The sequence below is a fragment of the Sebastes umbrosus genome, chromosome 20 (assembly GCF_015220745.1).
Source record: "Sebastes umbrosus isolate fSebUmb1 chromosome 20, fSebUmb1.pri, whole genome shotgun sequence".
Lineage (NCBI taxonomy): Eukaryota > Metazoa > Chordata > Actinopteri > Perciformes > Sebastidae > Sebastes > Sebastes umbrosus.
This window is the reverse complement of record NC_051288.1, coordinates 1,944,549-1,965,734: the sequence shown is the minus strand read 5'-3', so window position 1 is coordinate 1,965,734 and position 21,186 is coordinate 1,944,549. Positions and strand designations below refer to the sequence as shown.

The 21,186-nt window shown below is 41.4% G+C and overlaps 2 protein-coding genes and 1 long non-coding RNA gene across 8 annotated transcripts in view; 1 reads left to right on the top strand and 2 right to left on the bottom strand.

The window, feature by feature from the left end:
• Nucleotides 1-3,507, top strand: part of si:dkey-94l16.4 (retinoic acid-induced protein 1) — an 11,493-nt gene extending 7,986 nt beyond the window's left edge. For all 6 annotated transcript variants that reach the window (XM_037755513.1, XM_037755516.1, XM_037755514.1 and 3 more), the window contains one exon: nucleotides 1,086-3,507. The gene's annotated coding sequence lies outside the window, so the exon portion shown is untranslated. The remainder of the gene's footprint in view (nucleotides 1-1,085) is intronic.
• On the bottom strand, nucleotides 3,169-17,169 carry LOC119479671. Its single transcript, XR_005204733.1, has 2 exons — nucleotides 16,522-17,169; nucleotides 3,169-3,314 (listed from the first exon to the last, which is right to left on the bottom strand). It is a non-coding gene; the product is annotated as an uncharacterized LOC119479671 (long non-coding RNA).
• Nucleotides 4,882-21,186, bottom strand: part of bsk146 (brain specific kinase 146) — a 20,078-nt gene continuing 3,773 nt past the window's right edge. Inside the window, exons 2-5 of the mRNA XM_037755518.1 lie at nucleotides 12,027-12,286; nucleotides 11,718-11,920; nucleotides 10,527-10,718; nucleotides 4,882-10,442 (exon numbers count right to left, since the gene is read on the bottom strand). Coding sequence (XP_037611446.1) covers nucleotides 9,663-10,442; nucleotides 10,527-10,718; nucleotides 11,718-11,920; nucleotides 12,027-12,198 — 1,347 coding nt within the window. The 5' untranslated portion in view covers nucleotides 12,199-12,286 and the 3' untranslated portion in view covers nucleotides 4,882-9,662. The remainder of the gene's footprint in view (nucleotides 10,443-10,526; nucleotides 10,719-11,717; nucleotides 11,921-12,026; nucleotides 12,287-21,186) is intronic.

Sequence of the window (21,186 nt, the reverse complement as noted above, 5' to 3'; positions counted from 1 at the left end):
ATAAATGCTACAAAACTACAACTCCTCCGCTCAAGCGAGCCAGAGACCAGAGCCGACTTCCTGTATCCTGTAACTCCGGCTCCGCCTCTTAAGGTGGGCTGTTAAGGTGGACCAGCTTTTCTCCTTAAAGTGACGAGCCGCTCCTCTGAGCCGCTCAGCTTTTGAGTTAAATATTAACTTTTCTTTTAACCGATGGCGTTAATCGGTTAAAATGCTTAATGTCGGTTAAACGGTTAATTATACATACATGCTGAAAATCAACCATTTTTACTGGATTCATTTAGATATTTTCCAAGATAAAAGTCCCTAGAAGTGTATGATTCAACTTTTTCCCATGGTCTAGTGTTAAAAAAAAAATCGCAATAAATTGTAATATCAAACACAATACCTAAAAATCGCAATACATATCGAATCGGCACCCAAGTATCGTGATAGAGTTGAATCGGGAGACAGGTAAATCGTCCCAGCCCTAGTAGAGACTCAAAGTCAGGATTTCTCAGCCTCAGCTGCTTCAGTTTGACCATGCTTTTGAACTTTATGGAAGTGCAATGCTAAATTGCTATAGGCCCTGTCATAGCAGGGTGCAGGTGAAGCAGTCTGTCACTGAAAGCTATTTAACAACGCACGGGGGGAGCAGCGCAATTTGTAGTCCATCTTCAGAACATTGTAGTTTCACCACAGCAGACCCGCATCACTTACACCTGCCGTCGCATCATAATTACGGAGCAGTCGGATTCTCTGAACACCACGGTTGTCTTTTCCTAACTCCTTCTGAATCCTCCTTCTCATCTTTCCTTGACCTCATGACGTTTTCCATCGAGGTCAAGGATAAGCGGTTAAGAAAAGACATTGGGACGTCATTTCTTTACTTTTCGACCGCAGCCTCTGTCTCTTTATTCTGTTTGCCGATGGTTGCGGTGACTGCAGCTGGTCATTACAGAAATAAATATGTGCCATAGTGTCTTTTTATTTTTTTAATCAGCAAGTATTCGAGCCGAGGCAGCGCTTTCTCCTCCAGAACAAGAAGAAATGTGTTCAGATGAATTCATCACTTTGAAATATGTTTTTTCTTTTTATTCATCCAGACATTCACATGCAACATTCTGCAGGGGCTCTCCTTCCCCTTCTGCTGGTAACCATGGCAACTGTGGACCAGGGTTCTTCTGACTGACAGCTAGCACCCGTAAACCTTAACTTCACCCTCTGCTCTTCAACTGCACTGTTAACCCCCGACGCCCCTGACGCTGGCCGGAGGCACCCGGTCGCCGAAACCTCGCTCGGTCCAGTCTGACGGTACTCGAGACAACGGACGCCAACAACACCCTCAGACTGGGGACACAAAGTAATATGCTGAATTTATCATTCGTGTTTTCACTCTGTAGTTATTTATATGGATTTGTTTTGTTCCTGGATTAAATATGAATAACAATCAAAGATATTTAATTTTTTAAAGATTTTGTAAAGTATTAGATTATATTTGGTTTATTTATTCCCGGAGTTTCCTTATTGGCTTCTTTAGCAGTTATCAGAGAGGTTTGATTGTGTGTTTTTAAGTTATTAGTAATCAATGTTGAGATATGAAGCCAGTCAAGGAGATCTGTTGAGATGGGACTCTCCCAGAACAACCTGACTGGATGCTGTCAACACAACAGGGTTCCATAAGAAACAGAACACCTCGCAAAAGGCAAGTCTCTAATCCACCCGAACAACGCTTGCACTAACTGTTGGGCCCAGTTGATGTTATCTAGAGGACTGAACCGTGTGTGTTTGAATGTATTCTCCCCATGTGAGGGTTTTTTGCAGAAAGCACTTTGGAGTGACACTGAACATGTCTGGTCTTCTGCTCCGGCTGCAGTATTACCTTCCTTCCTTCAGATTCACCCGTGCAGCTCTCTGAGGTTCACAGGTCATCCAGCCGTGAGGATGAGACCTTGTGATTTTGATTTGGTTTAAAGCACTTTGGCCTCCCACTTTAGGCTCGGAGAATTTAAACGTGCCCGTAAATCAGTTGCTATCTTAATGGAATTTCAAGGCGATTTCTTTGGAGTCCTGTAAGGAGATAATAAATGAAGAAGTAAAGGGATTCCTTTTTAAATGCGAGTCATCTGCTGTTTACTTGGATTTCTCCCCGGAGCTGCAAAAAAAAAGATTTAATTTTCTGAATTTTGCAGCGCAGTATTCACATTGCTTTGAGTGTACCTTCAGCAAAAGAACACTCGGCTTCACCTGGGTCACTCAAGTTTACAAAGGATGTGTGTTTGCAGATTTCTATGCTGACATTGAGAATCTTTGGTTTCTATTATTAATCTCAATTTGAATAGAAATGATTCAGGAAAGATTCCTGATCGTGTTCTTCTGCGATTTTTCTTTTCTTGACTTGGGCCTAAACGGTGAATTTCCACCAGAATCTTTCTGAAAAAAGCCTTATCTGATGTACAAGAGGTATATACAGTTTTCTCACTAGCTATGACAAATCAGTGGATGTACATCACCTTTCTTTGGATATCTTGATGACTGAAGGCAGCTTGCATGCAACTTTTTCTGCTGCGGACTTCATTGTTCTTGATACCTGGGAGGGGGCACGGTAGGCCGATTCCTAATGAATCCTTTCCACCACGCAGGTACATACCGAGTCTCTGTGGGACTTGTGTTAACCGTGTATGAGATTAGTATGAGTACTTGTTGAATCAGGTGCTGAGGTCAGGGCTTTGGTCTGTCAGCCGGCCTGTTTGTTTTGGAGAGAAGTCTCTATGTGGTCAGTGTTGGTGTAATGTCTCTGTGTTCTTCTGCATAGCGCCATCAGGGGCAGCATTGTGCTGCCTGAGACCAGAGTGTGAGCTCCACGGCTCCTTGTTAACGGTCATCCACACTGGGTCGGCTCTGCTTGGTGTCTCACCAGCAGCAGCAGCAGGACACAACACACACACACAACTCCTTATCCCGGAGCACCAGGCCTATTTCATTTGTGCCATGCTTATGTTTTGTGTATTTAATTTTTCTCTGCTATAGTTATCAATTAAAGGCCCTTGTTCGCATTGTACCAAATACAGATTTTGGAATATGTTTTATTCTTACAAAATGTTTGGTTTTAATAATAAAAAGTCTGTGTTAATCTCAGGGCTGGATCTCAGATATTCTAATGATTTACATTTAATTTTGTGATTTTTGTTTTCTGTTTTTTGAGCTTGTTGTGTTAACCCTGCATTGACTGGAGGACCGATACATGTAGCAGGATGTGATCATATCAGATGCAAACTTGTCTGTCCTGGTACACACTACTCATCACATTCCAACGCCTCCTCCTCCTCCTCCTCCTCCTCCTCCTCCTCCATGTGTGTGTGTGTGTCTGTGCTATGGTGTTTTTAGGTTTAACATGGGGACTAGGACTGCCAACTCATGTCACTTTTTTCATGGTCTTTATTTTATGGTTTCTTTTTGTACCGTCTTGCCCACCTCTCGGAGCATCAGAGGTCATGTAATTGTCAAAAATAAATATTTTGTTCAACATTGTGGTTTTCTGTGAGATTTGTGTTTTTGGGTGACTGGTGGCAATTTTCTTCATTTGATGAAAATATTTTTAAATAGATTTTCTGATAATATTGTTTAATGTTGAATAGAAATGACTAAGAAATGAATAAGGCAAAATGGAAAAACTTAAAATATGAATAGTAATGCATATATGTATATGAATTATGAAATAATTCAACAGTTTATTAAAACTATTATACTAGTAATTATATTTAAAGTGGCTCTATAAGTATTTTTATTAGCTGCAGTGGGTAGAAATGGAGCAATATAATTAATATATTATTTTTATGAAACGTTCACTATATCCTGACAGTAGTGCATGAGACAGGTAATCTGGAAAATCATGTTCCTCCAGTGTCCTCCGGTGCTCCCAACGGTATCTGCAAGATTTCACAGATCGGAGGAAAACAAGCAGTCAGAGCTGATCTGGATTCTGCCGTCCAGGTGCCTTCTATGAGAGCCAGCTGTCAATCACTTGCTAACTCCGACCAAACGGTCAAACTAGGCAGCGCTGATCAAATATGAATCAATATTCTGTTACTGTAATGTCTATTTCTCTCCTCAGATGTTCTCAGAATCATCTTGTAGTGTACTGTTTAGCTGTAAAATGAGAACGTTTGTGATCCGGCAGCCATGTTGAGATCAGTTGAGAAAATACCAAGCACCGCCCCACCAGCCGGAGCACAACCAATAGGAACACTCTCTCTCTCTGAAATGACCTGTGATTGGTCAAAGTCTCCCGTCACAGAATAGATATTTTAAAGCCTGAAAACAGAGCCATGAGGAGGAGCAGAAGTCTAGTTTTCTCTCAGAACACTTGAATTACAATATGCTGAAAGGTTATTATGGGATTTTTGCCCAGTGATGCCAAAAATATACTGCCTACTGCTGCTTTAAAATTAATCTTTTCTGGGGGGTTTTTGGAGGTCTAAATTCACTTTTTCATTTTTTTTTTTTATTAATAGCCAATGAAGGAAAAGAAAAGTGATAATCATAATCTTAGTCAAACCATATTACTTCAAAAAAAAAAATAATAAAATAATAAGCATATAGGGTATAAGTAGACAACAAAAAGCGTTCAAGAGTGGACATGGACACATGTAAACGGACGGATATCAATAATGACAGAAAACAACGAGCTGACAACCTAAAACTGACATAGTAAATAATGCCCCTTTTTTGTTAAACTGTGTAAGATGGGGTGTAGGGAAGGGCTGGGATTGTAATATAAAGATGACAGTAGTGACGGGGCGGCATTTAGCTCACCGGAAGATTAAGAGGATCAGATATGAGACATTTTTATTGAATTCCGTGATTTGGTTTAATAAATCAAGATGAATTAAAATCCAAAGATCACTCCAACAAGAATTCTCATTTTATTGACTAAATCTCAGTTTACAGGAAGACAGTTGTATTGCAAAGACAGAACCGGATACGAGTTCTAGTGCTGTGTGTCTACTCACTAAAACTCCACCAAAATCATGATGCTTTTGAAATAAGTCACTGTACAGAAAGACACTGGAACTCCGTCACAACAACACATTATTACGTTATGGATGAGCCGAGGTGGCAGCAGCGACCCATTCAGCCTTGTCGCAGAGAAGAAAAGGGAAAGTGACTCGTGGTTCCCTTTAATGTCTAGTTCGGTTTGACTCATCCTTCCTCCCGGGTCAGGTGTCCTCAGCTGCAGCGGATACTGGACCTGATCCTAACACACCACTAAAGATCCACTCTAACATGCTGTTGTCTTATTGTTATTTCAGTGGTGGAGCCGAACAGATGAAATCACTGTTACACACAAATCCCTGTCTTTATCTTCTGTTTTAACGGGCTGCTCTAAACCGTTTAGCTGATGGTAGAAGATGTTTGCTCGTGACCGAAATTGGACTAAAATGAGCCCTCTACTCTAGTGGGCCGAAGTAATGATGAAACCAGCCAAAAGCTTGAAGTATAAAAGTAAGTAAGGATTTCAGAACACACTGAAATACAGAGCATACGCAACTCTGTCAAGTTAAAGGTACCTGTGGAGTTTTTGGACTACCTTTACCAAAGAGCAGTACACTTCAAGTTTATTTATGAAGTATACTTAAATAAAGTTCAAGTATATATTTTCCGAGTATACTTAATGTAGTAAGTATACTAATATCAATGTACTAGTAGTATACTTGTAAGTGTACTGCTTTAATATTGGACTAAATTGGCCCACTTTTTAGTTTATAAAAGTATACATTAAGTGTAAGTATTGTACCGATAGTATACTAGTTTTATACTTGTGGCCCACTTTTTACTTCATGAAGGTGCACTTTAAAGTATACTCTCTTCTAGACTACTAGTTTAATACTTTTTATACTGCAAGTATACTTGTATATATTTGTAGCCAACTTTATATTTTATGAAAGTACACTTTAAAGTATACTCAGTAAACTACGAGTTAAGTAACTCACTTACTAACTAACTTGATGAAAAGATTAAGTACAAGTATAAGCCAAGTATACTTAGACTTTTCTGTATACTTGTCAGTTTGATACTTAAGTATACTTTTGTTAAGTATATTTCTGATAAGTACATAAAAAGTATAAGTATACTCTTATTTTAAGTTTTAAAGAAGTACACTAATAGCACACTTGAATAAACTTCTTTTTGGTAAGGGTAGTAGCCTATGAGCAAAGTGCGTAAAGGATGCACAATTGGTGCACAAACGCGAGTAGCACAACACACTTCCTGTCATCGGTTTTTTAAGCTGACAATTAGTGGCACTAACACAAGAAAAGCAGCACTGTACCACATCATGTTTGTTTTCATGAAAACTCCACAGGGCACCTTTAATATACAGTAACTCCTGCACAACATGTGAAGCAGTTGGTTAGCTATCTGAGGGAAGGTGATGGCCAATGGGGTGGCCAGGTTTTGATCTCTATTCTGGCCACTAGGGCTGTCATTTTTTATCTGAAATTTGAACTACCTTTTGAACACGATAAAGAAAATTAATATTCAATCTTTGATGATTTGACTGAATTCAAAATTCTCTGTGTATGAACACGAATGTCAAATGCACTGTGACTCTGATCTACTCTGTATCAGTTAACTACACAGTCGTTGTTGTCTTTGCTAACACAACATGGAGGAAACGAGAAGCTGTGCTGAACAGATAACCATGAGAAGTAATGTGTGGAAGCATTTTGGAAATGACACCACAGATGGAAAACCTGGTAGATAAAGGTGAAGCTGTTTACTGCCGAGAACACAGATGCTCGTGTTAGCATTATTACCACGACAACTAATCTGAAGTCAAATGTTGTTGTTGTTGTTGTTGTTGATGCTCACTCAATTAGTGGAGGCACAGAAAAAGAACACAATGTCAGCGTATTGTTATGATTAAACTATGTGGGTTGTGTTCCATAGAATCTGAACAAATTCCATGTTAATTCTCATTTATTTTTTTCAAAAAGTGTCAGCCCTAGAGGCGTTCACCAGCCAGCCCTTAGTCCAGCCACTGGCACATTTTCACTTGACTTATAGAGAAGCTAAGTCCCGCCCCTTCCGGTGGACCACCATGGGACCTTATTTCAGAAAAAATATGAACGGTAGTCAACGGAGAGAGATGAATATTATTTTCATCCCTTTTGAATTTCTCCATGAATCACACATAGGGCCTATGTTGTTGTCAATTCAAAACATCATTTTGTAAGTCAAGAACGTCTCCGTTTGTCGTTATCAGACTGTGAAATACATCATTAGAAAGACGACACACCCTTAAGTGTGGTAGTGACGTCTCTCTCTCTGAAGCTACCATGTCATCCAAACATCATCTGTGTGATTCACGGAGTAGATCAAAAAAATATTTATCTCTCTCCGTTGACTGCCGTTCATATTTTGTCTGAAATAAGGTCCCATGGTGGTCCACAGGAAGGGGCGGGACTTCGCCTCTCTATAATGAGACTATTTATTTATTAGGATGGACGTTTGACACACTGTAGGTCCACTGTAGATTCTGGGAGAGAAAGAATGACATGATGAGGTAATGTACAGGCGTGTGTAATCTCGTCTTCATATAGTCATGTGATACCACCCCGTCCCCGCCCCAGTGAATGTGCTGTGCTGGGGCTCACACAGTAAACGCTGCGGAGGCGGCGCAGCTCGCAGCTCGCCGATGGAGAGAAGCCTGCTATAGGAAACAGCACGGCTACAGTGTCCGTATCAGGACTGTCCTTTGTTCTGAGTCAGAAGGCTGCCAATGAGGTCAGAGATTGTCACAAGATGTAGTAATTTGCATACTCGCTCGCTGATCCGGGAGCAGCTTCGATGAACACGATCCAAACGGCTCGAACCGAGTTCAGCTGATCCTCGGTCAGGCGGATCCGAGCCGAGGCTACTGACCCTCACCAGATAAAGAAACATGTTGTTCGCAGCTATCCTACATCTACGGAGTACTACAGCTTGTGACAGGAGAAACACTGAGCAGGTTTTCACAACAGAGCTTTAGCACATACAAGTTCATGCAGATTTATGTCTGGAAAGCAACACACAAAACGTCCATTCCTATGCATGAGCCATTTTTTTTCCCTTCAAATTATTTATATTGAGTCAAAGAAAGGAATGGATTTTTCTCTGTTCATTTTAATTTGGTAGAAAAAACCCATCTACGCCACTAAAGGTGGCAATTTAGACGCAAAAATGACATTATTGAATTCCCTACCGGTGGTTTAAATTCAAGCCTCTCGCTCTATGTCGTCATGCTTTGCTTTTTTTTCTGTTCCCGATGGTGGTGAGATGAGTACACGGCATTAATAGCAATACAAATACAACACACTGAATAGAAACTAATTCAACAGATTTTTTAGCCCTAGGATGTCTCAGGAGATCATGACGGCAATATTCACTCAGGGACATAATGCAAGAAATTGTGCTACGGCGAAAAATTCCACATCACAACATTTTACATTTCTTTTTATCCTTTTTTTCCCGTATTTTTTTTTTGTAAAGCCGGTTCAAATTCTTCGTAAAGGTAAGTTTGAGCTACTCCTCATGCAATTTATAAAAGGTGACTCTTTAACATCTTTTTTTTTTTTCCATCATCAGATTGAATTGAAAATGCTAAAGTGAACATTTCTCTTTTCTTTTCAGACAATAACATTTTTGCTAAAAGTTTCGGAGAAAACATGAGCAATACAAACTGAACTTTTTTTTTGCGAAACGTTTCAAAGAAAAGAGAAGCTATACAAACAGAACTTGGAGAGTGAGTAGAAAATCGTCTTCCAACAGTGAAGTAGATATGTTTGACATGAAGAACAGACATCATAACCCTTCTCTCAGTCTAGTCTGTCACTCATGAACATGGTTTTATATTCTGTCTGAGAACCTTTGGCCAAACCTCATACATGATTCATACGGATATGTACAGCAGCCAACCGAATGGAACACCGAAACACAACAAACGAAAAACAAAGAAAGCTGCTTTACAAAAAAAACAATAGAAAAAATAGTTTTTAGATTCAAATAAATAATAAAATTCTCAAAGCAAAATCAATCCACCTCTTCTGGATTCAAACACACAGTAATACACACGACAACACACGCTCACACTTTCACATTTTTGTTACACGTGAAACATTTAAAACTGCCGCGCGCTCGTTTTTAGCTTACAAGGTATTTCATGAACTGTTTTAGTCTTCTTCAAAAATACAAATCCTCTGTCCCGCGGCGTCCCGCGGTCCCGTCCTGAAGAGATCACACAGCACTCCGACACTTCTGTGTCTCCATTTGCTTTTTTTTTGCTGGAAGTATTGCTTTAAGAAATACATTTTGGTCTTTCGGATGGTTTTTAGTGACAGAATCTCTAACGGAAGCAATTTTTCACTTTTCCTCTGGGTTTCATGAAATTTGCACGTCATTGAACTCAAAGTGTAAATGGGGGCTTCTCACAGAGTCTTTGAACTCCAGACCGTATGAGGAATGTATTCATTCTACGAATACTCTCTGTTAAGACTTCTGTGTGCTCTTCCTCTCCAAAGATGTTTAGAACAGGATACGTGTTAGTACTCATTGTCTTCTTTTTCCATGCATGCACATCTACGTGGTTGGATGAGAGGTATAAAAGTGTGTACCAGCGAGTCCGTGACAACGTTCTGACGCTCTCAGACGCAGATTTCGATGGGCGTGGCCACCAGCATGCGGCCACCGGGTGAACTGTTCTCTCGCGGCATTCGGTCGTAACTGTTGGTGGACGACACGGAGCTGTTGGTGGAGACGGACACGAAATGGTGTCCGCCGTTCGGTTCCATCATCCCGCCCTTAGCCCCGCCGCCACCGCTCCCCCTCTCCACCGCCACCGGAGACATGGGAGAGAGAGGGGAGAGCGGGGAGAGAGGAGATAAAGTCTGCTGCTTCATCCTCTCAACAAGGAGCTCCTCGTCTTCCTCCCCGGATGAAGATGACGAGATAGTGCCGTCCACCTCTCCCCGCACCCCTCCTCCTCCTCCTCCACCTCCACCGCCTCCTCCTCCTCCTCCGCCGCCAACCCTCTCTCCACATCCAGCGTTAACGTTACCGTTGCCGTTGTTGTTGTTGTTCTCTGCGTCCAGCATCCAGGAGTGGCTGAAGTACCCGAAGACCTCTTTAACGGAGCAGCGGCGGTCCTGCTCCACAGAGAGCAGCCGGCGGAACATGCGGAGGGCCTGCTCGGTGAAGCGCCTCCACTGGGACGGCACCGTGTTCGTCCTCCTCCTCTGCCAGCGGATGAACTCCTGGTAGAAGGAGTCGGAGGGCAGCGCCTTCTCCCAGGGGAAGTTGCCGGTCAGCATGCAGAAGAGCAGCACGCCGAAGGCCCAGACGTCAGTGCTGTAGTCCACGCAGAAACCCTCGTGGCGGGACACGTCGCAGAGCTCCGGGGCCGTGTAGGGTATGGTCCCGCTCACCTGCGGGGGGGGGAACTCAACGGGTCAACGCCGTGGTCGACACAAGACAGAACTTTAGAGGTCACAGACTGAAACGGTACTCACTCTTTTCACAGGCGAGCCAGCTCGGCGGGTCATGCCGAAATCTGACAGCTTGACCTTGCGGCACTCTCGGTCAAAAATGAGGATGTTTTCAGGCTTGATGTCCCGGTGGACCAGCTTCTTACAGTGCAGGTAGTCTAGAGCGATGGCTACTTGGTGCACACAGCGCTTTGCCACCGCCTCTGGAAGACCAACCTGGAAGAACGGACAATCAGAATGTAACACACAATACATACTAGAGCCGGGACGATTCACCTATCTCCTGATTCAATACTATCACAATGCTTGGGTGCTGATTTGATATGTATTGCGATTTTTAAGTATTACGATTCTAAAAATATTGCGATTCAATATTACGATTTATTGCGATGTTTTAAAACTTTTTTAACACTAGACCAGGGGTCAGCAACCTTTACTATCAAAATAGCCATTTTAGGCAAAAAAAATTAAAAACAAAATCTTTCTGGAGCCGCAAAACATTTGAGCATTGTGATGAAGGTAGCACAGCTTATAGTCTTATAATAATAATAACATAGTATATAAGTCTAATGCAGTGAGGGCTGAAGTGCAAATGTACCACGGAATATTAGGGCCACATTGAGGGAAAAAACATCTGAGATTTCCAGAATAAAGTCAAAACTTTACGAGAAAAAAAGAAAATAACACGTAAAATGACTACTTTATAATGTATGTTTCCATCCCTTACTGGATGTGTAGGGTTTACCATGCTGGATTTAACATGGGAGGGTGCAGGTCGTATCCACGCTGACCCTCCAACGTTTTATACTTCCTGAGGTTTGTTTTGGTTGACGGATACGGAATGGATATGACGTCACGTTACTCAGACTACAACAATAAAAGCGGTAACTTCCTTCTACCTCCACATAGACTCAGATGAAGCAAATATATCGATTCTGGCATTAAAAAATCGATTTCAAAATGGTAAAAAAAAAAAAATTGCGATACATATAGTAGGTAAATCGTTTTTTTCCCCACCCCTAATACATACGGTATATACAACAATTAAATATGCATCACTGTACTGGCTGACTTCCTCACTGATCTGATGATCTAACACCCAGCTGTGTTTGAACTTCTGAAGAACTTGTCGAGGTGGATGTTTTTGCTAAAGGAATGAAAATCAATGATGCAAAGAGGCAATAACCAGAATAAATAAAAACTAAGATGGAGCACCTGTGGAGGAATGATATCGAAGAGGTCCCCTGCCAGAGCGTACTCCTGTGCAAACACATAGTAGTCGTCCGTCTCGAAGGCGATGCCGAACATGTTGATGATGAAAGGACAGGGAGACAGGTAGAGGGAGATGCTGTACTCCCGCAGGAACGACTTCAGCTTGGTCGTCTTCTTCTTCAGGAACTTCAGGGCCATTTTTGTACCTTATGGGGCGAAATGGAAAAAAAATAACCACATAGTCTTTTGTGTTTTTATTTTTTGTGCAGCAGGATATTGTTTGTGTGTACGTGTGTGTTGGTGTCCCCTCACCTCTGATCTTGTGGATGACCAGGTCCACCTTGCCGTAGGTGCCCTTGCCCAGCTCCCTGATCACCTCGTAGTACTTGTTGACCTCCAGCCTCTCCAGGTTCTGGGCTGCGATCAGCTGCAGCTCGTCCAGGATGTCCATGTTGGCTCGAGACACCAGCGGAGAGGAACTCATGCTAGGGTCTGCTTTAGGGGACGGACCGTGAGGAAACACTGGGGAACGGACGCTCAGGTGGGACAGGAGCAGCTAACAGCTGGTGTCACTGTACAGAAAATGAGAGAGGAGGACACACATTTTTAACTTGACGTATGAAGCTCATTTTTATTCTTATTCTTATATTTATCATTATTATTGTAAAATGTATTTATTAGTATTATTGTTGTTGTTTTATAATTGTAGTGAATTAGAATATTTTATAATAGATTAAAATATTTATATATACCTTCATGTAATTAATATGCAATAAACCTACAACAATGCTGTAAAAACAATAAATATGCCTAATAAAAATCACATTATAATTACACATATAATTATAAATAATCATCATTATATTATTATTATATCATAAAGGTTGCAAAATGTAAAAAGATAAATAAAATGCTACTAAATAAATGAACATAATTAAATGTATTGATGTGATGTAAATGTGTGAAATAGACTGGACATTTGACATGTGTGGTGGAAAACTGCTACAGGCAGTAAGGCTGCTACAGGCCTATGTTAATCATTGTAAAGCTACACATATATAACTACAGTATAATATGTTGTCATAGAAGGGTTAATGTCGAATCATTCTGACAGTGATAGTGACCTGACCTCGGGAAAGTGCAGGAACAGTCAGCATGACATTAGACTTTGATACTGAGGTATCTTGTTTCTATTTGTATTAGACCAGAACAGGCCAGATCGGGGAATTAAGGGAAAAAGCTGTCAGAAGGGGATTAATCATTACTTCAAGCAAGGGTGTGTGTTATGTTTGATATACTGATGTGCTCGAAAATACAAATCAGTTCTTGTGTTGACAGCAGAGACGCAAGGCTCAGATCTTTTATGCAAATAAAGGGTATTTTGCATCTCCATCAACTTCTCTCTCCTGAGTCTGATTTTTCAGCTACATATTTGGCGTCACTAACAGGATCAAAATGTCTTTTCTTTAAAGAATTAAAATGATATTATGGTATTTTAATTACTAATTCTTATTTTCTATGTGCTGTTTTTTTTAAATACATTAAATTAATTATTAAATTTATTTAAGGTTTCTTTTTTACTACCATGAATTATATTATTGTAGTATTTATTAGCTTAAATTTTAAATAATGAATTAAATAATTATTTTTTTATCATTTTTTTCTCTGGGTGGGAGGAAGGCTGGACCTGTTTCTGTGTGGGAGTGAGAAGCGATGTGTATGTGTGTATATATGTATGTACATATTATTAAATGTTAAATGTAAGATATCATTTTTTTGTATTATGGCACCGGTGTTGTTTGTTATGTTTGTTATGCTATGTTTGAAAAAAGAGGAATAACAAGAATTTAAAAAAAATTAATTAAAATGAGATTACAGGTGTGTTTACACGATGCCCTGTTTGGCCTGGTTAGTCCCATTCATTGTGTCCAGAGTGTGGAGGGCAGGCAGCTCCATCAAACACACAACTTATAGGTGTGCTGGGATATAAATAGGAGTGTGTGTTTGTGAGATTTCTGCTGGTTTTGAAGGTCGGCGACGGACAACAAGCCTTCCATGATGCAACTCACAGATCTGCTGCTCTGATCTGCAGCCTGATCGTCACTGAAAATGCTAATTATCTGCAGTGAAGGCTTAAGTAATTCTAAATGCTACTCGCCAAGGGCAATGCTAGAGCTGAGCTGTGAGCTGAGTCACACACACACACACACACAGAGCCAATACCAGTCCTTTCTAGCAGATCCATTCCTTGCTGCAGTGTGATTATTCTTAGTGATTGCTTTTCTTTTTTTTCTTCCTGAGCAGCGATACCTGGCAAGTCCTGACCCTCACTCTGTAGATCCAAGCACATGTGGATGAAATACAGGAGTTTGCACATGCACACATGCACACACGCACACACACATTACATAACCTGAAGTTCTGGAAAGCAGCCTCTCTCCATCCCTGAGCAGACACTTGTGAATCTGCCTTCCCGTCATTCACAGGAGAACCAGTAACACTCGGGCTGCTGTCCACGCTGTATTTATTTACAGCACCTTCTTTATCATTGACACATATCCATGTCAATCTATGCACACATTACATTTATCGGATATTCTTCAAAGAGTTAAATGTCTTTCCACCATCAAGGATGCAGAAAATAACATTCTTATATGGGCTGAGTGGCTGTCATAACCTGCTTCATCACGTTAAGTCACCAACACTCTAATGCGAGTACCTTGTCCTCCCCTCCACAGGCCTCTGTGTTCCTCTGTGGGAGTGTCATATTTTTTGTGTGAAGCGGACTGGAAGAGCAGTTGACACCAGCAGGCGAGGAGGGATGAGTCAGTTTGGGTGATAGATGGCAGCGCAGAGAGGATGTACTGTACCTCTCTCTCTTTAGGACACATGCGATAAACACACACTTATGTGCACGCACACATGCGCAGCAGGGAGGGCGGGGAGTTGTAAACAGAGAAGGCCATTTGTTTCTGTCCAGGATCAGAAGTGCTTACTGTGGCACTGCAGGATATACATGTGTGACACTGTGCGTGTGTGTGTGTGTGTGTTGGTTCTGCAGAGGAATCCTGGATATCTTGTTGGACATCATGATCATGTTTGTTGTCTTAGCTTTCAGGGTAGTCGTGTCACAAGAATTTAAATTTTTATGTTACTCTGCGCGGATGACAAATATCCTGCGACCACGTCTTCAGTCAGCATGTTTAGGTGCACACTAGGGCTGCACAAGTAATCCAATATCAAACACGATCACGATTTTGGCTTCCCACAATTAAATAAACATGATCGACTGCGATATTGACGTTTATTACACGGCTGTGTTGAATACTCGATTCTGATTGGTCAATCACGGCGTTCTGCGGTCTGTAATTTCTGTATAACGGACCGTTGCTATGTATAACAGACCGTTGCTATGGGCACAGCTCTGATGTCAGACTCTGGAGGACCGTTTTTGTTTCAAAATATTGATTTCTTCAGTAAGTAGCCGTGTAATAAGCGGGATTATGTACAGCTAGTGGGTCATTGTTGTGAAAGAATCCCCTTCAGGGCGATGAGAGACCCCTCCGCTTCGTTTCGGAGCATCATCTCCCTGTTGGGGATTCTTTCACAACTATGACCGGCTTGCTGTACATTATCCCTTACTTAAATTATATCACGTAATAATATTATGTTGTGATTGTAAACGCGTTGAATTCAGGTGAAGAAAAACTTATTTTAAAGGGGACATGTAATGCTCATCTTCAGGTTCACACTTGTATTTTGTGTTTCTACTAGAACATGTTTACATGCTTTAATGTTCAAACAACACATTATTTTTCTCATACTGTCTATCTGTATTCACGCTGAGTCTGAAACAATCCGTTTTAGTGCATTTCAAAGGAATTGCAATGAATTGTGTTGCTGGAAAACAGCTTGGGTCCATGTTTACTTCCTGCCAGCTGATGTCATTCACATAGATAAATAGTAACTTTATTAATCCTGAGGGAAATTCACATACACTGCAACAGGAAATAAACCGGGACACATTTAGAATGTTTCCGTTTAAAACTGTGAAATTGTCTAAATATTGTAGATTTGTGACATCACAAATGTACAGAAATCTGGCGGACCGCTTTTGTGTCAGAATATTGATTTCTTCAGTAAGTAGCCGTGTAATAAGCGGGATAATGTACAGCTAGCGGGTCATTGTTGTGTAAGAATCCCCTTCTATCTGGGTTTATTTCACAATGATGATCGGCTCGCTGTACATTATCCCTTACTAAGTAACTGACTGATGCTGCACTTCGCGGAGGGGTCTCTCATCACCCTGAAGGGGATTCTTTCACAACAATTACCCGCTAACTGTACATTATTCCACTTATTACATGGCTACTTACTGAAGAAATCAATATTTTGACATAAAAACGGTATTTTACAGTCCGACATCAGAGCTGCGCCATAGAAACGGTCTGTTATACATAGAAACGGCCTGTTATACATAGAAACGGTCTGTTATACATAGAAACGGTCTGTTATACATAGCAACGGTCTGTTATACATACAAATGGTCTGTTAAACATAGCAACGGTCTGTTATACAGAAATTACAGACCGCAGAACGCCGTGATTGACCAATCAGAATCGAGTATTCAACACAGCCGTATAATAATGTATATTTATAAGCTAATATTTAAGAGATGCTACATTATTAACTGTTGAGCATTCAGACCAGATGCTTGATCTAATGTCTAGAACAGACATCACACACACTCTCTCCTACCTGTCTTTATGCTCTCAGCTCTGTGTTGGCCGGTCAGATGAACATCCACGTGTGTGTCAGCCTGTGTGAGTGAGTGTGTGTGTGTGTGTGTGTGTGTTTACCACAAAGAGATCTGCATCTGTATTTATATAGAAGCAGGATTAGACTCGTAGCTGAATGAGTCATCAGGTCAGGACAAATGTCGGCTCTCCATGTAGAGAGGAAGTCTGCCATCCCACTCTCTCTCTCTGTGTGTGTGTGTGTGTGCTGCGTCACATAGGCTCAGTGTCAACAATAGAAGTTGCTCAATGCACAACTAGCTGTATTTCACAAGCATTTCACATCCTTGGTAGAAACAACTGCAGAGCCAATGATTGGACCTTTGCAGGGTGTAAAATTTGACAGATAGAATAATTGGGATGTACTCATTGTAAACAATCCATTTACCCTGCAGTTTATCTTTATACCACATTTTTATTTATATTGCACCTTCACACGAATACATGTAAAACAATATTCTTCTAAATGAAAACTCTTTTTTTAGAGGAAAAAAATGGCAGAGCTTACAGGTCCAGGTGGAAAAAAAAAATCAATCTTTAGGTATTTCTCCAAAAGAGAAGGAAGGGTAAGAAGTTAACCTATGTAGCATGATTTATAATATGAAATACATTTACATCAAAGAAAACCCTTTTAATACTTCAATAAACTAATGGTAGCATACAGTGGAGGATGAAGAACTCAGATTAGGGATGTCAATAATTAACCGTTTGACCGTTAACCGACATTAAGCATTTTAACTGATTAACACTATCGGTTAAAATGGTCAAAAGAAATATTAATAATGAATTAAAAAGCTGAGCGGCTCAGAGGAGCGGCTCGTCACTTTAAGGAGAAAAGCTGGTCCACCTTAACAGCCCACCTTAAGAGGCGGAGCCGGAGTTGCAGGATACAGGAAGTCGTCTCTGGTCTCTGGCTCGCTTGAGCGGAGTGGAGGAGTTGTAGTTTCGTAGCATTTATTCACCGACAAATAAACTGTACACACACTGCTACACCTACGATCACAGCTAGAACGCCACCAACAACCTCAGACTCACCACCAACACACACACACACGGTCTGTTGGAAACTCACTAAAGTTACGTAGACTACGTGTGCGGCGGCGAGCACGAAGCCTCCGGCAATGCTAGAGCTGCTAACTTGATGTTACTTGATTCACCATGTCAGGCTAACGTTAGACAGCTGAGAATTGCTCAGGTTCTTCTAGACATTGTTGTCAAAAGTACTGTTTGGTTGTGTCCTATAGCCTAGCACTGGCTCTCAACCTTTTGTAACTTGAGGCCCACTTCTGATTTATGAACAATTTCCGAGGACCACCTTCCCAAATAAATGACAGACTGGGCTATACATATGTGTTATGCCACCGTCAGGTGTAATGACCCACATAAATATTCAGCTTACCCTCAGCCATCACTGCCTGACATTATGAACCCAACATATTCAGGGTCATATTTCCTCACCACATGCTGCTGTGGAGCTTTTACTGGTGCAGGGTTGTTTTCAAAAACACTTTTTAGTTTCAAAAACCACTCCATTTGTGTCACTGCATCCAAGAACGTTATGTCTGTAAAGGGGAGACTTGTGGGTACCCATAGAACCCATTTACATTCACATATCTGGAGGTCAGAGGTCAAAGGACCCCTTTGAAAATGGCCATGCCAGTTTTTCTTCGCCAAAATTTACCGTAACTTTGGAGTATTATTTTCGTGCTCTTCCCGACAAGCTAGTATGGCATGGTTACCAATGGATTCCTTAGATTTAGAAGAGCAGCCATCAGATTTTGAAGAGTTAATCACTGCGACGACTACCTCAACAACCAAATAAAGGACAATATATGGCTTGAGATGGACCAGCAGCTGGGATATGATGAAGATGGTAATGTCGCTGAAATGCACTCGCTAATGTTAGCATCAAATTTGGTGTCTGATTTGTCTGATTAGTTTATGTATTGTGTAGTTATAACGTTAGCCCCTTAAACATTCTGTCTGGAGAGGTTTTAGTTGTGTGGAGTGGACACTGGCACTATTTAGGAGGAAACTCAATGGGCCTCATTGATGAAAATGCATGCAATTAACCGTTTAACCGTTAACTGACATTAAGCATTTTAACCGAATAACGCTATCGGTTAAAACGGTTAAAAGAAATGTTAATAATTAATTCAAAAGCTGAGAAAAACTCGTCACTTGAAGGAGAAAAGCTGGTCCACCTTAAGAGTCCACCTTAAGAGGCGGAACCGGAGTTACAGATACAGGAAGTTGGCTCCCGTCTGTAGCTCACTTGAGCGGAGGAGTTGTAGCCTCGTAGCATTTATTCACTGACAAATAAACTGTACACACACTGTCTGCTACATCTACGTTCACAGCTAGAATGCCACCGACAACTGTTGGAAACTCGCGCTGACAGAGCGTATGTGTGTGAGTACAGCGAGCACGGAGCCACCAGCAATGCTAGCAGCTGCTAACGTAGCACAAACACACACACTGTTTGTAGTGCAATCACTATCGTTGATCCGGGCAGACACACAGCTGACAACATGCTAAACTAAACTAAATGTGCGGTGGAGACTTTTACTGGGAAAGTGGCTACCTGCTAAATTAATGCTCCCGGACGGTGAACTGGAGACAGTGAATGCAGCATAGACTACGCTCCCTTTACGGGTGAACTGGAGACAGTGAACGCAGCATAGGCTACGCTCCCTTTACGGGTGAACTGGAGACTCCGTTGTCTGTCCTCATACACTGCAGCTGGTACATCGCTGCATGCGAGGCACAAATCTTGTCACAGCAACAATAATTTGCACCTGAATTGTTGTGCATAGTTATCATGTGGAAAATTTGCATGCAGATTTTGACATTGCACTGGTGAGAAACGACTTTTAGTCGGCATTGTTAACTGAATATTTCTGGGTTGTGGACACACACAAGCATTTTGAAGATGTTAACTTGTACTATGGTTTATTGTGACGGCGATTTTTCCCTAGTCCTGGACATTTTAACAAATATCACTGATTAATCCAAAAAATCAATCAATAGATTAACTGATGGTGAAAATAATTGTTGGTTGCAAACCCTCGTAATTATAAAACAAAATCTGTCTAAAGATGTGTGTGGCTTTAAACCAACCGTTTTATAAAAAATCCTACTTTCCTCTTCGGGACTGCACCTGTACAGTCTTTCTACACAGGCTTTTTAAATACTGGAAACAGACACAAAATACACAATGTTCCTTTCAAGTGAGCACACATCCAGCCCTCCCTTCCTTCTCCCCCTCCTCCTCCTCTCTCAACACTGTGCCACCAGGTTTAACACTCTGCGGAAACACAGCGGCGACCAGGGGGCCGCAGCCGACTAAATCCCAGACTGCTTATGCAACCGGCGGGCAGAGCCGATCGCCCGAGCCAAGACAATGAACACAACCCACCGCGTCCGCCCCCGCCGATGCAGCAATGCTGCCCCCTGAACAATTAGAGCCAACGCCGTCTTCATCCTTTTTTTCAATGACCTTTTAGTTTTCCTGATACACGAGCCGCCGACAAACACATTCCTGTTTCCCGTGTGAGGAGCAACTGCAACACAGGCCATTAAATTGGATTCCCGCATAGGATTCTGTTTACAAAAAGCTGGCATGACCAGAAGTAAGTGACTGCTGCACGCACACAGAAAGCAACGTGTTTGTGAGTGTGAGCGTGCATTGACAGGGAGCGGTGTATTGGAGAGGAAATAATGAGAGAGGAAAGAGAGGGAGAGCGACACACAATGACAAGGACTGTTGAGTAGCAAAGTACCAGCAAGTGTGTGTGTGTGTGTGTGTGTGTGTTGGCCAATATCAATACCACCAGCCAACAGCACCTACTGACATAATAGCAACTGAAATACCCAGTGTAGCAGATTTTTTGACCACATTTACAGCTCAGTCTAAAGGTCAGAAAAATAATTATTCATACTTCCTCCCTCTGTAACTGACCCCTGACCTCTGACCTCTGACCTTATTTTAATTAGAAATCTTTTATGGCCTAAAACCACATTCCAACCCTTCTTACAATCCCACATTCTGGCTTTAAAGGGGCACTCCACCAACAGTTGCATAATGTAATCTGTGGCTCTGGAAAATAACCCCTTATGATGTCATAATGATGTCATCAGAGTTATCTCATCTTGGACTTGGAGACTACAAATTTGTAATGGACAAACGTGCGTTACAAGCTGAAGGATGGAGTCTGAGAAACTCTAACAAAAGAGTCTGACGAAAGATTATATCAAGTCGCAGTATGGGAAATATGCAATCGAGGGTTTTGACCTACTGGGTACTAATATAACCAATATTAATATAATCTATACTAGGGTATTCACATGCTATCATTTACACCAGAATTACAGGTAACTCATGGAAGTTCATTTTTCGATGCATAATAAGTGAATATATTGTAATTTTAGTCGTATATTGTTTTTCTTCGGAATTTTAGAACATGTCTGAGGAAAATGTTGATACTCCCAACAGCCTCATCTTTCTCCTCTGTCATTATGTCTTTGCATTTCCTGCATTATGTTACCCACTTGCTACCTTGCTAAACTGCTAGCCTCTGTGGCTTCTAGACACCGACAGTAACGTTAATATTGCAGTTGCTTAGCAGCGGTGTTCTTCACGACTTAACCACTTGAACGCCAAACGTATCGTGTAC